Source organism: Geotrypetes seraphini, chromosome 15, assembly GCF_902459505.1.
Source record: "Geotrypetes seraphini chromosome 15, aGeoSer1.1, whole genome shotgun sequence".
NCBI lineage: Eukaryota > Metazoa > Chordata > Amphibia > Gymnophiona > Dermophiidae > Geotrypetes > Geotrypetes seraphini.
This window is the reverse complement of record NC_047098.1, coordinates 62,592,836-62,605,845: the sequence shown is the minus strand read 5'-3', so window position 1 is coordinate 62,605,845 and position 13,010 is coordinate 62,592,836. Positions and strand designations below refer to the sequence as shown.

The 13,010-nt window shown below is 43.2% G+C and overlaps 2 protein-coding genes across 5 annotated transcripts in view; one reads left to right on the top strand and one right to left on the bottom strand.

Annotated features, from left to right (window-relative positions):
• The window catches only part of XAF1 (XIAP associated factor 1), a 29,949-nt gene extending 24,445 nt beyond the window's left edge, over positions 1–5,504 (bottom strand). The window contains exon 1 of one of the 2 annotated variants that reach the window (XM_033922873.1): positions 5,362–5,504. In XM_033922873.1, coding sequence (XP_033778764.1) covers positions 5,362–5,474 — 113 coding nt within the window. In that variant the 5' untranslated portion in view covers positions 5,475–5,504. The remainder of the gene's footprint in view (positions 1–5,361) is intronic. The other variant, XM_033922872.1, reaches the window with a different exon arrangement.
• SLC13A5 (solute carrier family 13 member 5) overlaps positions 5,403–13,010 on the top strand; it is a 60,304-nt gene continuing 52,696 nt past the window's right edge. The window contains exon 1 of one of the 3 annotated variants that reach the window (XM_033922867.1): positions 5,403–5,529. In XM_033922867.1, the coding sequence (XP_033778758.1) occupies positions 5,428–5,529 (102 nt within the window). In that variant the 5' untranslated portion in view covers positions 5,403–5,427. Of the gene's footprint in view, positions 5,530–6,882; positions 6,902–13,010 lie in introns of those variants that run through there. The other 2 variants (XM_033922866.1, XM_033922868.1) reach the window with 2 other exon arrangements.

The window sequence follows — 13,010 nt, the reverse complement described above, 5'->3', positions numbered from 1 at the left end:
CAACATCAAAACAGTCTATGGTGGACCACAGAAATTCTCATGTACACTCACACAGGTGAAAGACCAGTTCCTTCTGCTCCAAACCCCTGGGGTGTACAAAATCCCATGCAGCTGCAGCCAGTCCTAAATTGGTGAAACTGGACGCACTGTAGAAGAAAGGCTGAAAGAGCACAAGAGACACCACAAGCTATGCAACACAGAAAAATCAGCTGTAGCCCTCCATGGCAGGGAAACTGGTCATACCGATTACATTTGAGAACACAAAATTCCTGGAGAAAGAAATCCGCTGGTGGCCGAGAAGAATTAAAGAGGCAATAGAGATAGCAAGACTTTCCAATAACTTCAATGGAGATAAAGGGCTCTCCGTAAACGAAGCTTGGCAACCACTCATCCAAAAGAAATTCAGCCCAAAAAGGACAAACGCCTTCTCCCTCCATCTAAAAGTTTCCACCTCACCCCCTTTTATGTCTGTCAGAATTCAAACAAATGTGACCACAGACTTCCCCGCCAGAATTTTTAAAAAAACCGGGTCCAACAGACTTTCCTGTCAAAATTCAAATTTCCCACCACACTTCAAATTTGTGACCAACGAACTTTCCCGCCAAAATTCAAATTCATGACCAACAGACTTCCCTGTTCTCAATCAGGTCAGTGAACCCAAAGACAAACTGCAGACCTCACAGCATACCCTGAAGAAAGCTACAGCATGATGGCTGAAACGTCAGTTCTACCTACCCAGCCGGGGCAAGACCTGGAAATCAGCAACAATCAAATATCTGCATCTTCAATCTAGGTGTGATTTCTGCTAGTTCACCTCTAGTATACAATAGATACCTCCATGGCTTTCGCATGTATTCCATCTGTTATGAAATTGCCTCCCATCGGTCAACAACTTTCTTATGAGCATGGTGCTCTCCATAAACCTCTTTTTCCTGTGTTGATCTAAGGACCAGTCCCAGAGTTGCCACATGAGCGTCTGAAAACTAAGAACAACCCCCCCCCCCCCTGATATTATGCGTTTCTGAATGTGTGCGGTTTGTCTCTTACTGTGGCAGAATCGGTTCTCTTTTACAGCCTTGTGCATGGCTTTTTTTCCCATACAAAACAGTTTGCATATTTCACCGCTGTTATCATGTGAAAAAGAACAAAACAATTAAAAATTCCTTAAAATCCAATCTTATTTTTCTCCCAATGCAACTTGGCATTCTCAACCACAAACATAGAGACAGCCCCATTTGGTGGGCAAACCAACAATGATCCAATGAGGTACACTGATTAGATCACTTAAAGTGCTTGAAAGAAAACAGATAAAGAAAAGATATGGTTAAAAACGAAGTATTGTTCAATCTGTGTATTCTGCAAAATCAGTGACCTTTTAGCATTGAGTATGCGTATGCCCAGACCGTCTGCTGTTTATTTATCGGAATTTATTAACTGCCTTTATGAAGAGATTCACCCAAGGTGGTATGCGGTACGTACAGTTCAACATAAAGCTTACAATTTTGGTAACAACATAGCAGTAATAAAAAAACAAATATTAACGTACGCCCTCACCTGGAATATTGCGTCCAACACTGGTCGCTGTACATGATGAAGGACATTGTACTACTCGAGAGGGTCCAGAGAAGAGCGACTAAAATGGTTAAGGGGCTGGAGGAGTTGCCGTACAGTGAGAGATTAGAGAAACTGGGCCTCTGCTCCCTTGAAAAGAGGAGACTGCGAGGGGACATGATCGAAACATTCAAGATACTGAAGGGAATAGACTTAGTAGATAAAGACAGGTTGTTCACCCTCTCCAAGGTAGAGAGAACGAGAGGGCACTCTCTAAAGTTAAAAGGGGATAGATTCTGTACAAACATAAGGAAGTTTTTCTTCACCCAGAGAGTGGTGGAAAACTGGAACGCTCTTCCAGAGGCTGTTATAGGGGAAAACACCCTCCAGGGACTCAAGACAAAGTAGATAAAGACAGGTTGTTCATCCTCTCCAAGGTAGAGAGAACGAGAGGGCACTCTCTAAAGTTAAAAGGGGATAGATTCCGTACAAACTTAAGGAAGTTCTTCTTCACCCAGAGAGTGGTGGAGATCTGGAACGCTCTTCCGGAGGCTGTTATAGGGGAAAACACCCTCCAGGGATTCAAGACAAAGTTAGACAAGTTCCTGCTGGACCAGAACATACGGAGGTGAGGCTGGTCTCAGGGCACTGGTCTTTGTCCTAAGGGCCACTGTGTGAGTGGATTGCTGGGCATGATGAACCACTGGTCTGACCCAGCAGCAGCAAATCTTATGTTCTTATGAAGGTGGTTTGAAAAATTTGTTTTAAAAAAAAAAATAAACACAAGAAAACCCAAGTTAAAAAACATGGTCTCCATCGAGGTCTTGTACGCTTAAGGCTGGATTCTATACATAGCGCCAGTATCGACGGGTGTCTACGAAATGGCCACCGATCGCATGTCAATCATGCGTAGGCGCTGGTCATAGAATCATGGCTTTTTTTTTTTTTTTTTTAAATATAGGCCAACATTTTTAAGGCCTATATTTAAGACCCCAGTCTCGCACCTACAGAGGCTCAGGGACACCTACGTACGCCTAAGGCCACTTACTACTACTACTTATCTCTTATATAGCACTAAAAGGCATATGCGGCGCTGTACATTTTCAAATTTATAGATGGTCCCTGCTTGGAAGAGCTTACAATCTAACTTGGACAGACTGACATAACATATAGGGTTGGGAATGCAGAACCCAAGGTGAGAGGAGTTAGGAGTCGAAAGCACTCTCGAACACTGTCAGAGACTGAGCCCACCATAGGGATTCAGGCAGCTTGTTCCAAGCATATGGCACAACAAGGTAGAAGGGATGGAGTCTGGAGTTGGCAGTTGTAGAGAAGAGCACATATAGAAAGGACTTACCAGCTGAGCAGAGCTCACGGGGAGGGGAGGGGAGGGGGCACAGGGGGAGATAAGCAAAGAGAGATAGTGAGGGGCATTTGTAGGTCAGGAAGAGGAGTTTGAATTGTATTCAGAAACAGATAGGAAGCCAATGAAGTGACTTTAGGAGAGGGGTAACATGAGTATAGCAGCTCTTCCAGAATATGAGTCGTGCATCCGAATTCTGGACGGATTGGAGGGGAGCGAGATGGCTAAGGGGAAGGCCTGAGAGTAGCGAGCTGCAGTAGTCAAAGAGCGAGGTAATGAGGGTGTGGATAAGTGTTTTGGTAGTATGCTGAGAGAGGAAGTGACAAGTTGCCGGATTTTGGAAAGTCTGTCTGGGAACCCTCTAAAAAGAGGACATGTCCGGATTTTCCCAGGTGTCTGGTAACCCTAGCCACAGGTAAATCAGGTTTTCAGGATATCCACAATGAATATGCATGAGATAAATTTGCATGCTCTACATTGAATATATTAGGAAAATTGTTGTATTTTAATTATTTGTCTTCTACTGTGTAAGCCGCCTAGAAATTGTTTGATTATGGCGGTATAGAAGAATAAAGTTATGTTATGTTATTATGTTATCCACTGTATGCCAATCTGTCTCATGCATATTCATTGTGGATATCCTGAAGACCTGAGGCATTTGAGGTCCAGTGTTGCCCATGGCTGTTCCAAGCTCTAGCACTGGCTACAAGTCATTCACCCTCTTCACATCCCATCAAGTGCTACAGGGTGAGAGGCCATAAACATTTGATGTAAGTGCAGACTAGAATATCTTTAGCTTGTTTCTTTATCTAGTGGTCACTATCTGTTCAGCTTACCCAACTTAACCTTAATTTTTCCCCGTTCCCGCAGGATCTAAATATCCCCGTTCCATCCCCGTAAGTTCTGTCCTTGTCCCATTCCTGCAAGCTCTGCCTTAACCGCGCAAGCCTCAGACACTTATGATTTTAAAGTGCTCAAGGCTTGTGCTGATGAGGGCGGAGCTCGAAGGAATGGGGCAGGGACAGAGACAGAGTTCGCGGGGGCAGGGTGGGAAATTGAGATCCCACGGGACAGGGTCAAATTTGTCCCCATGTCATTCTTTATATCTGCACCACCCAGAGTGCACCTGAACTTGTCTGATCTTAGCGTACCCCCACCTCAGCTGATTTGTTAAGACGTCAGTGGAGCTTCACCATTGATAGAGTAGCCCATTAAAATGATCAGATATTGTCTCTCTTCTTAGAAGAACAAAGAGAAAGTATATTGGGAGATCTGATTTGTTTTTATTATACTTTAAAGATTAGGTTCCTCTGAGCCAGAAAACAGTTGACGGAAGATGGGGGAGGAGGGAGTTCTAAAAAATTTTGTAACCCAGTCTTTCCGCAGCCAAATCTCGTTTGCTAAATATCAAAACAGCACAAAACAGACAATGTCATCAATAATTTTCTCTGTGCTAACACAGTGGAATTCTCCAGCTCAAGACTAACTTGATTTCCAGTTAACTGATGTGCAGTCTGCTTGGTAGGGGTGGCTGCCCTTAACTGAATGCTGATATATATATATATATATATATAAAAAGAAAAAAAAAAAAATATATATATATGGTGTCAGGTCAAAAGCGCGCCGGGACAAAGGCGCGTGCAGACAATTGAGCACAGTACGGAGGTGCGCGCCCAGAAAATTACTGTTTTTACGGCTCTGACAGGGGGGGGGGGGCGTGGGGGGGGACCCTCCCACTTTACTTAATAGAGATCGCGCCGCGTTGTGGGGGCATTGTGGGGGGTGTGGGGGGTTGTAACCCCCCACATTTTACTGAAAACTTCACTTTTTCCCTGTTTTTAGGGAAAAAGTTAAGTTTACAGTAAAATGTGGAGGGTTACAACCCCCCAAACCCTCCCCAACGCCGGCGCGATCTCTATTAAGTAAACTGGGGGGGCTCCCCAACAAAACCCCCCGTCGGAGCCCCTAAAAACTGTAATTTTCTTCGGCGCACGCCTCCGTCTTTTGCTCAGTTGTCGGCGTGTGCCTTTGTCTTTCGCGGGGTTGTCTATGAACCTATATATATATATATATATACAGTACATATATATATATTTTTTCTTTTTATATATATATATATCAGCATTTATATATATATATCAGCATATATATATATATATATAAAAAGAAAAAAAAATATATATATATATACAGTACATATATATATATTTCTTTTTAACTCCTCCCTCTAATGCTGAGATTCCTAGTCTGGACTGTGGACAAGTCCTGGAGGTGAAAAGTGCTCTGTGAATGATAAAGCTCTCGTTTCAAAGAGCACACATTAAATGCATCACGTCAGATAAGTGCCAGCGCTCTTACCAAACTCTGAAGTCATGGTGGGGTAATTGGGATGTGGGGGGGTGGAGTGGAGTGGGGAGGGGAGGGAGGCAGTATTTAAATCACTTCACCCATAGGTTTCGTCAGCTTTCGGCTCCTGGGACTCCGTCCTCTGCTTGTCTCTCTTTCCACAGAAGATGGCAACGTGTGTGAAGTCGGTGCTGCGTTTTAAGAGTTTTGTCATTCTTTTCCTGACTCCACTGCTGCTGTTACCTCTGCCACTTGTTCTTCAGAGTAAGGTAAACAAAACTTTGTGTTCTGTCTGACTCTGCCACTCCAGGACAGCTGGTTGGAATTCAAATTGTGCTTATTTATTTGTGACTTGCTGAGCAAAAAGGCGCTGAAAGTAGGGTTGCAAATGACAGAGAAAACAGCGATAAAATTTTGGAGGGGGGTCAATTGGGGCTTCATTTTTTTTAAGTTTTGAAAGTCAATAAGTGGAACTGTGCTAATTTTTTTTTGCTGTAATTGCCTAGGGACTGCCGAAGTACAGATGTTTTAAGTTCGCTATTTTTCAAATGTGTTTTTCTGAAAAATGTACTTTTTAAAATATAAACGTTTTTCATTTTAAAAGACATAATTAGTCCATGCCTGAGGCTGAAATTTTACAGGATTCTGGCGGTTGATATCCCTTCATATTGTGGTATACTGTATATGAGTAACAAACCCCACTTTTGGCACATTTTCGCTCAAAAGGTCACAATTTATCTATTTCAGTGGGCTCAAATTCGTGGTCCATGGGCTGCATGCGGCTCGCCAGGTACTATTTTGAGGCCCTCGGTATTATAAAGAATGATTCTTTATGGAAAACTTGTGCCTTAAGTGTCCGGTGGTCGCGTCCGCAACCGCCTGCCGCTCTCACCTCCAGCACGAGATTATGTACACACGCACAAGCTGCACTGCCTCCAATGGTTACCTTAAGTTCTGGAACATTGCCTGTCTCGCTGCTGTCACCTCACGCTAGCGCTTTCCTGCGTCTGTACGCAATTGTCCTCTCCACTCCACCTCACAATCGTGTACAGACGCAGGAAAGTGCTTGCGTGAGGTTCCAGCAGTGAGGCGGGCAACGTTCCAGAACGTATCTGTACGTGATTGTCCTCTCCATTCCATGTACAGACGCAGGAAAGCGCTTGCGTGAGGTTCCAGCAGTGAGGCGGGCAACGTTCCAGAACGTAAGATAACCACTGGAGGCAGTGCAGCTTGCACATGTATACGTAATCTCGTGCTGGAGGTGAGAGCTGAAGGCAGTTGCGGACGCAACCACCGGACACTTAAAGCACAAGTTTTCCATAAAGAATCATTCTTCATAATACCGAGGGCCTCAAAATAGTACCTGGTCTCTTGCAGTCGATACTTTGATAGTTTTTCACTTCCTGCATGTTGCACTGCTTTCAGCTGTGTATAGCTGAAATTGTCAGAAGCAATTAAGGAAAGATTTATAAACTATAATGAGTTTTACCTCATGCAAAGTTGTCATTTCTTTAATAAGACATTAACTATTTTTTTCTGCGTCCCTCCAAGTATCTACAAATCCAAAATGTGGCCCTGCAAAGGGTTTGAGTTTGAGACCGCTGATCTATTTGGATCTAGTTCATCCCTTTTTCAGTGTAGGTGAGTTACTTCAGTATACTGGCTATTTCCCTATTCCTGGACAACTCACAATGTAAATTTTGTACCTGAGGAAACTGTAATACAGACAGATAAGACGCTCATTTTTTGGTTATATTGGCCGGTGTGTGGGTCCAGCCTTTTCTGGATCCTCCATTTTCCACCAGTCAGGGATTTTGTCACTTCTAAAATCTGGTATAGGCTGAAAAATAGTGAATTCACAGTGACATTTTATAGAGGTACTGGGTGAGTATCCCCTGCTAATCACGTGGATTTCTGAAACAGTGCACTGTTATGAATCCTAGTTAATCTTACGTAAGCAGCAATGATTCCTTGCTGATAATTGCGGGGTATAAGAAACAGAAGGGTATGGTAAGAAACATGTTTGTACAAACTTTTTAAAACCTGAAACCTGGCAAACTTTTTTTTTTGAGAAAGAGGACATGGATTTAACCTGGTTTATTATTACACCAGCATTGTACAACGACACAAAAGAGACTGACCCTGCTCCATAGAGCTTATAATTAGTCAAAACACACAGACAAAAAAACTCCTAAGAGGGTGAGATCATGCTTGGAAAGAACGAAATAGGTGCGTTAAAAGTGATTAGTTTCAATGTTGATTATTGACTGGATGGGGGGAGCTTGAGCAGAGTCATTGTAGAACAGGGAACCTCTGTGGAAGCTTTAGTGGCATCTATTTTAAAAATTTCTATACACTTCTCCGTCTGTGTTCGCGGTTTCTGCACTCGCGGTTTCGCTTATTCGCGATTTTTCGTATGCTGACTCCGACCCCCCCTAATTAAATTAAAGTTTCTTTTCCTTTACTGTACCGATAAAAAAGTTTAGCACTTACCAACATTCGCTCTGAAAATCGCTGCTTCAAATCTTTCACCCTCAAAATCGCTCCTTCCCAGCTTCCCAGCATGCATGGAGAAAAATCGCTTTTACCCTGGAAATCGCTGGGAATCGCTGCTTGCCTGCTATCAGCCTGAAATCGCGAATAACAGTTGAAAAGTTATTTGCGGTTTCAATAGTAAAAACGCTGGCTGCTACCAAAAACCGCAAATAACATAAAAAGTTATTTGCTGTTTTTCCATATTCGCGGCTATGTTCCGTCCGCATCCACCGCAAACATGGAGGGAGAAGTGTACTGTCTATAGCCTAAACGGTTTACAAAATCTTACATACGTGGCAAATAAGCATAAATAATCAGATCCTCGGAAAATCAGCAATCAGGAAAAACCAATGCCTCAAAAAAAGCTTTTACAAACAATTGTGGCTTGAGTAGTTTCCTAAAGGCAACTCTATTACCACATTTCTGTATCTGCCCCACAAGTGAGTTCCACAAAAGGTGGAACAAAAGGTCATAGCGCTGGTTTCTACACATTTCGGGTGGACATTCCCCTTTAACAGTGCTGAATTTTCAGAGCGCAATGATCTTTTCGGTTGGCGATTAACCATCTTACTCTTGAAGAGTTCAGGGATCGTACCGTACAGGAAGTGATGACAAATCATCACTGCTTTGTACTGGACTCTGAATGCAACTGGCAGCCAGTGAAGGTAAGGTGTGATGTGAACATATTTCGACGTTACCATTATCAGTCTAGCCGCTGCGTTTTAAAACAGTCTAGAACCAGCTCCAACAGCGTGTAAAGGATCATGCATAAACCTATACCTGCTCCAAGAAAAGGTGCAAAGGTGTGGATGTGATTCTATTTTATATAAGTTGTGTGCACATTTGAGGTAGGCTGCAGTTTGTGAAAAAATGCCATTCACCAATAAACTGCATATTCTTTTTTTAAAAGTGCACATGGCCCTCCTAATTCTATTAGCTGGTGCACCCAAATTTAGGCTTACCGTGCAAATTTGTGCAGGCACTTTATAGAATAAGGTCAGGTGTGTGCAACTGAATTTAATAATTGGTTGCTAACTGAAATTAACAGCCAGTTATTGGCTTTCATTGCATGTACAAATGCCCTTAGATGCTATTCTAGAAGCTGTGCAAACAAATGATAAAAGGAGATGGACCTCCTCTCGTATGAGGAAAGACGAAAACGGTTAGGGCTCTTCAGCTTGGAAAAGAGACGGCTGAGGGGAGATAGGATTGAAGTCTACAAAATCCTGAGTGGAGTAGAACGGATACAAGTGGATCGATTTGTTACTGCATCAAGGGGGGGGGGGGGACACTCGGTGAAATTACGGGGAAATACTCTTAAAACCAATAGGAGGAAATATTTTTTCACTCAGAGAATAGTTAAGCTCTGGAATGCGTTGCCAGAGGATGTGGTAAGAGCGGATGGCGTAGCTGGTTTTAAGAAAGGTTTGGACAAGTTCCTGGAGGAAAAGTCCATAGTCTGTTATTGAGAAAGACATGGAAGAAGCCACTGCTTGCCCTGTTTTCGGTAGCATGGAATATTGCTACTCCTTGGGTTTTGGCCAAGTGCTAGTGACCTGGATTGTCCACTGTGAGAATGGGCAACAGAGATTGATGGACCATTGGGCTGACCCAGTAAGGCCTTATTCTTATGTTCTTCAATTCTGTTGTGTACAGCTTCTAAGGCCATGGACATGGGAGGAACATGGGCAGGTCAAGGGTGCGCCGAGGAGTTAAGCATGCAGATGACAGAATGCTAGGTGTTTTGCACTTAACTGCCAACAGATTAACCGTTCCCTTTAACTGTATCCATGACATCCTGTTTGGGAGGGGCTTGATGGGGCCTGAGGAGTCTGAGAAAATCAGGCCCTTCCAGATATCCAGTAAAAGGGTTTCGATAATCATTATTAAAACCTAACCCTAACACTAGGAAGTGAATGTTTTTGAGTGTAGTGGGGGGGGGGGGGGTCCCCCCACCCCCCTCAAAAAAGGTTACTTTGTAACCCTCAAAAAGACAAAAAAAAACTCCCATTCAGTGAATGCAGTTGTTTGTGCTCGCAAATGTCGGGGCACAATTGTCAGCGTAAAATTGACCTACGGGCAATTGACGGGTCACTGGTTTAAGCAGGCAGGAGTCTGTTCTGTCCACATAAACTATGCTACATATCTACCCCAGAATATGTAAAATGTATATTAGGGCTTTTGAAACATCAAAAAAGAGCAAAATTTAAAAATTCACTAAAACACTCTTCAATACAAAAAACATTGCAGGTACAAATGGCTGAAATAAAGCAAGACGTAAGGGGGGAAAAGATCAGGCGGCACGATATTCAGGGTAAAGATACCTCATTGGCAGAACCCCCCTCCCCCCCGTATATGAAACAGTGCTGTATGCTGCTGAAATGAATGACAATCCTGTATAGACAAAAAATAAATATATGAAAAATAATCATGCTTATCTGTGCAGAAAACCCAATCACATCGACGATGGCCGGCGTTTCGCTTCCAAAGTTGCCTCAGGGTGTGGATATGCTAAAGAAAGAAGTCTCTGTTAGTCATTTACCCAAAAATAGTTTTGCCCGTCAAAGTCGTGCTTGAAAATATTTGAGATGTACCTGCGCTACAAAGCATCTGTTGCGTGCTGTCTACAACTGCTTCACAAAGATGGCCGCGGCGTTGCTGGCCTGAAATAAAGACCCTTTGTGAAGCAGCTGTAGACAAAATAGGGGGCCCACATATTAGAAACAGAAATACGCAGCCAAAAACGGAAACCCCCAACAAAGCCAGGCTTCATAAGCAGTGTAATATTAGAAAAAGAGAAACAGAAATGCATTTCCTTCTGTATTCTACAAATATACAAAAATGGAAAAGGTGCACACTTCCAAAAGCTCCCGCTAAGATGGTTATTTCTTGATTGCTTAGTATTTTAGGATAAAAAAATTTAAAAAAAACAAAAAAATTTTTTAAAACTTTTTGCTTTTACTCTTTTCGATCCTGTTTTTAAATGGAGTTCCTTTTTTGATGAATGTGTAATATGTATTGTACACCGTTTAGATCCTCTTTCAGGCTGTTACGCGGTATAGAAAGTTTGTAAAAACATAAACAATAGTATTCTAACTTGGAATCGCATATAGCTCAAAAATACCTCTTATTCCAAGTGATAAATATCCGTTGTAATGTATGATTTAACCACTCTCAATTGAAATCCGATTAGGATTAAAAAAAGCGGCCCAGTGAGGAGACAACGCGCCAAGCTTATGGCTATGACAAACATTTGAGCGATGAGTGGTGGTTCTGAGGTCCGAAGCTTCAGTAAAGTTATGAAATTTATAGCTATTAAGAGTGGTTGAATCATATATCACAACGGATATTTAGCACTTGGAATAAGAGGCATTTCCATGAGCTGACGCATTCCAATCCCTATTTTTTCTACCTTTGTTATTTGAAGGCCAGATTCGTCAAAAGCCTCCAAACGTTAGGCAACGGTAGCTGCTCTATTCTCGCCTAACTTAATTGGCTTCATTGGGTTGAAGTGCTGTGATAATTGGTTGCTCCTTTAAAACCCAATTAAACCCTCGTTACAAAAAAATAAATAGCCACCGCTACGCGGCCTCCGGAACCGACACCTAGATCCTTGGCAGCTAGCAGCACATAATGACGCCGAAGCCCAGAAGTGGGCGGGCTTAGGGGGGCAATGCAGACTTCGGCGTCACTATGCACCCCCGGCTGCAATTCAGGAAGGATCCTGGGTGCAGGCCTGTAAAAGCCTGGCCTAGATTTTCCAGCGCCTAGGGTCCTTGGGAGCAGTGCTTGACACGTGGCAGGTGCTGCTTATAGAATTAGGGCCTGAGTGTCTTATTTTTCGAATTGGATTTGCTCCATTTCATGTTTTCTATTTTTCTCGTATTGTTCTTTTGAATTCTTTTTCGTAGTTGCCTTTCCTTCCTACTCTTGCTTCCGTCTTTTTCTCTCATGTCTTACCTTTCCCTCTATTTCTCCTTCCTTCCTTTCCTTCTGCTCGGCTAGCTTTGCGCGAGACTGCAGAGTTACCGCAGACCCAATCTACTCCCTTATTGGCAGCAAGAGAAGCATTAAAGGGGGGGGGGGGAGTTATAAAGCTGCATTAGGGTAATAATCTGTATTATTTCCCCCTTAATGTGATATAAAGGATATTAAAGCAGATTGTCTTAACCTAATACAACAATATTTAAGTCATCGTGATGATATGCAAAACCTTCAAATGCATGTAAAGCAGCTCATTGTTATGTAAATATAATAAGGCTTCTTGTGGTTCATACTGCAAGTTATGTTATAGCCCTAAATGATTGTAAAATAACTCCATCCAAAAGCTGGGGTTATTTTACCACCTTAGAGCATTGGTTCCCAACCCTGTCCTGGAGGACCACCAGCCAGTCAGGTTTTCTGGATAGCCCTAATGAATATGCATGAAAGCGATTTGCATGTAATGAAGATGATAGGAATGCAGATCTGCCCCATGCACATTCATTAGGGCTAGCCCGAAAACCCGACTGGCTAGTGGTCCTCCAGGACAGGGTAGGGGGTCCACTGCCTTAGAGCATCAGGCCTCAAAGTGATGGTCTGATTCTCCTGGCCATGGCCTCCAGGGCTCCCCCCCCCCAACAAGCCCCTTTGATCCAAAGGCCCCCCAATCTGCCCCTTCCAAAGTACAGCCCCCTTTCCTCCAAAACAAGCCACCCTGAGGCTTATATGGAAATATGACCCTTTGTGATAGTTGTATGAGACTACCACTAGGGGTTCCATTTTGAGGGATGGCACTGGAAGGGCATGTATGATGAGAGTGCTCTTAACTAGGGATCTCCCATACTTAGCTTTAAGAAATTGAGAAATACTGTCCTAGATCACCAGGAAATTAAAGTATGGTCGCATGGGGTGGGAGTATACTTTTGGGATAGAGGGCTTGATTGGAGGCCTCTAAATTAGTGGGGACCAGATCAGAAGGGAGGAGACTGGATTAAGAGATTTAGATTGGGGGGGCATCTTTGGAGGACTCTTTTGGGGGCTAAATCATGGGGATTTGGGAGAGTGGGGGTTCTACTTCAGGGGATCAGATTGGTTTTATGGGTTTTTTTTTTACAAGGTAGGGACTCTACTTTGGGAAGGCTGGATCAGGAGAGGGCTTGTTTGAAGTAGCTCTTGTATGGGGGGGGGGGGGAGTCAGAATGGGGCCCTGAAGTCATGGCCAAGAGCATCAGGC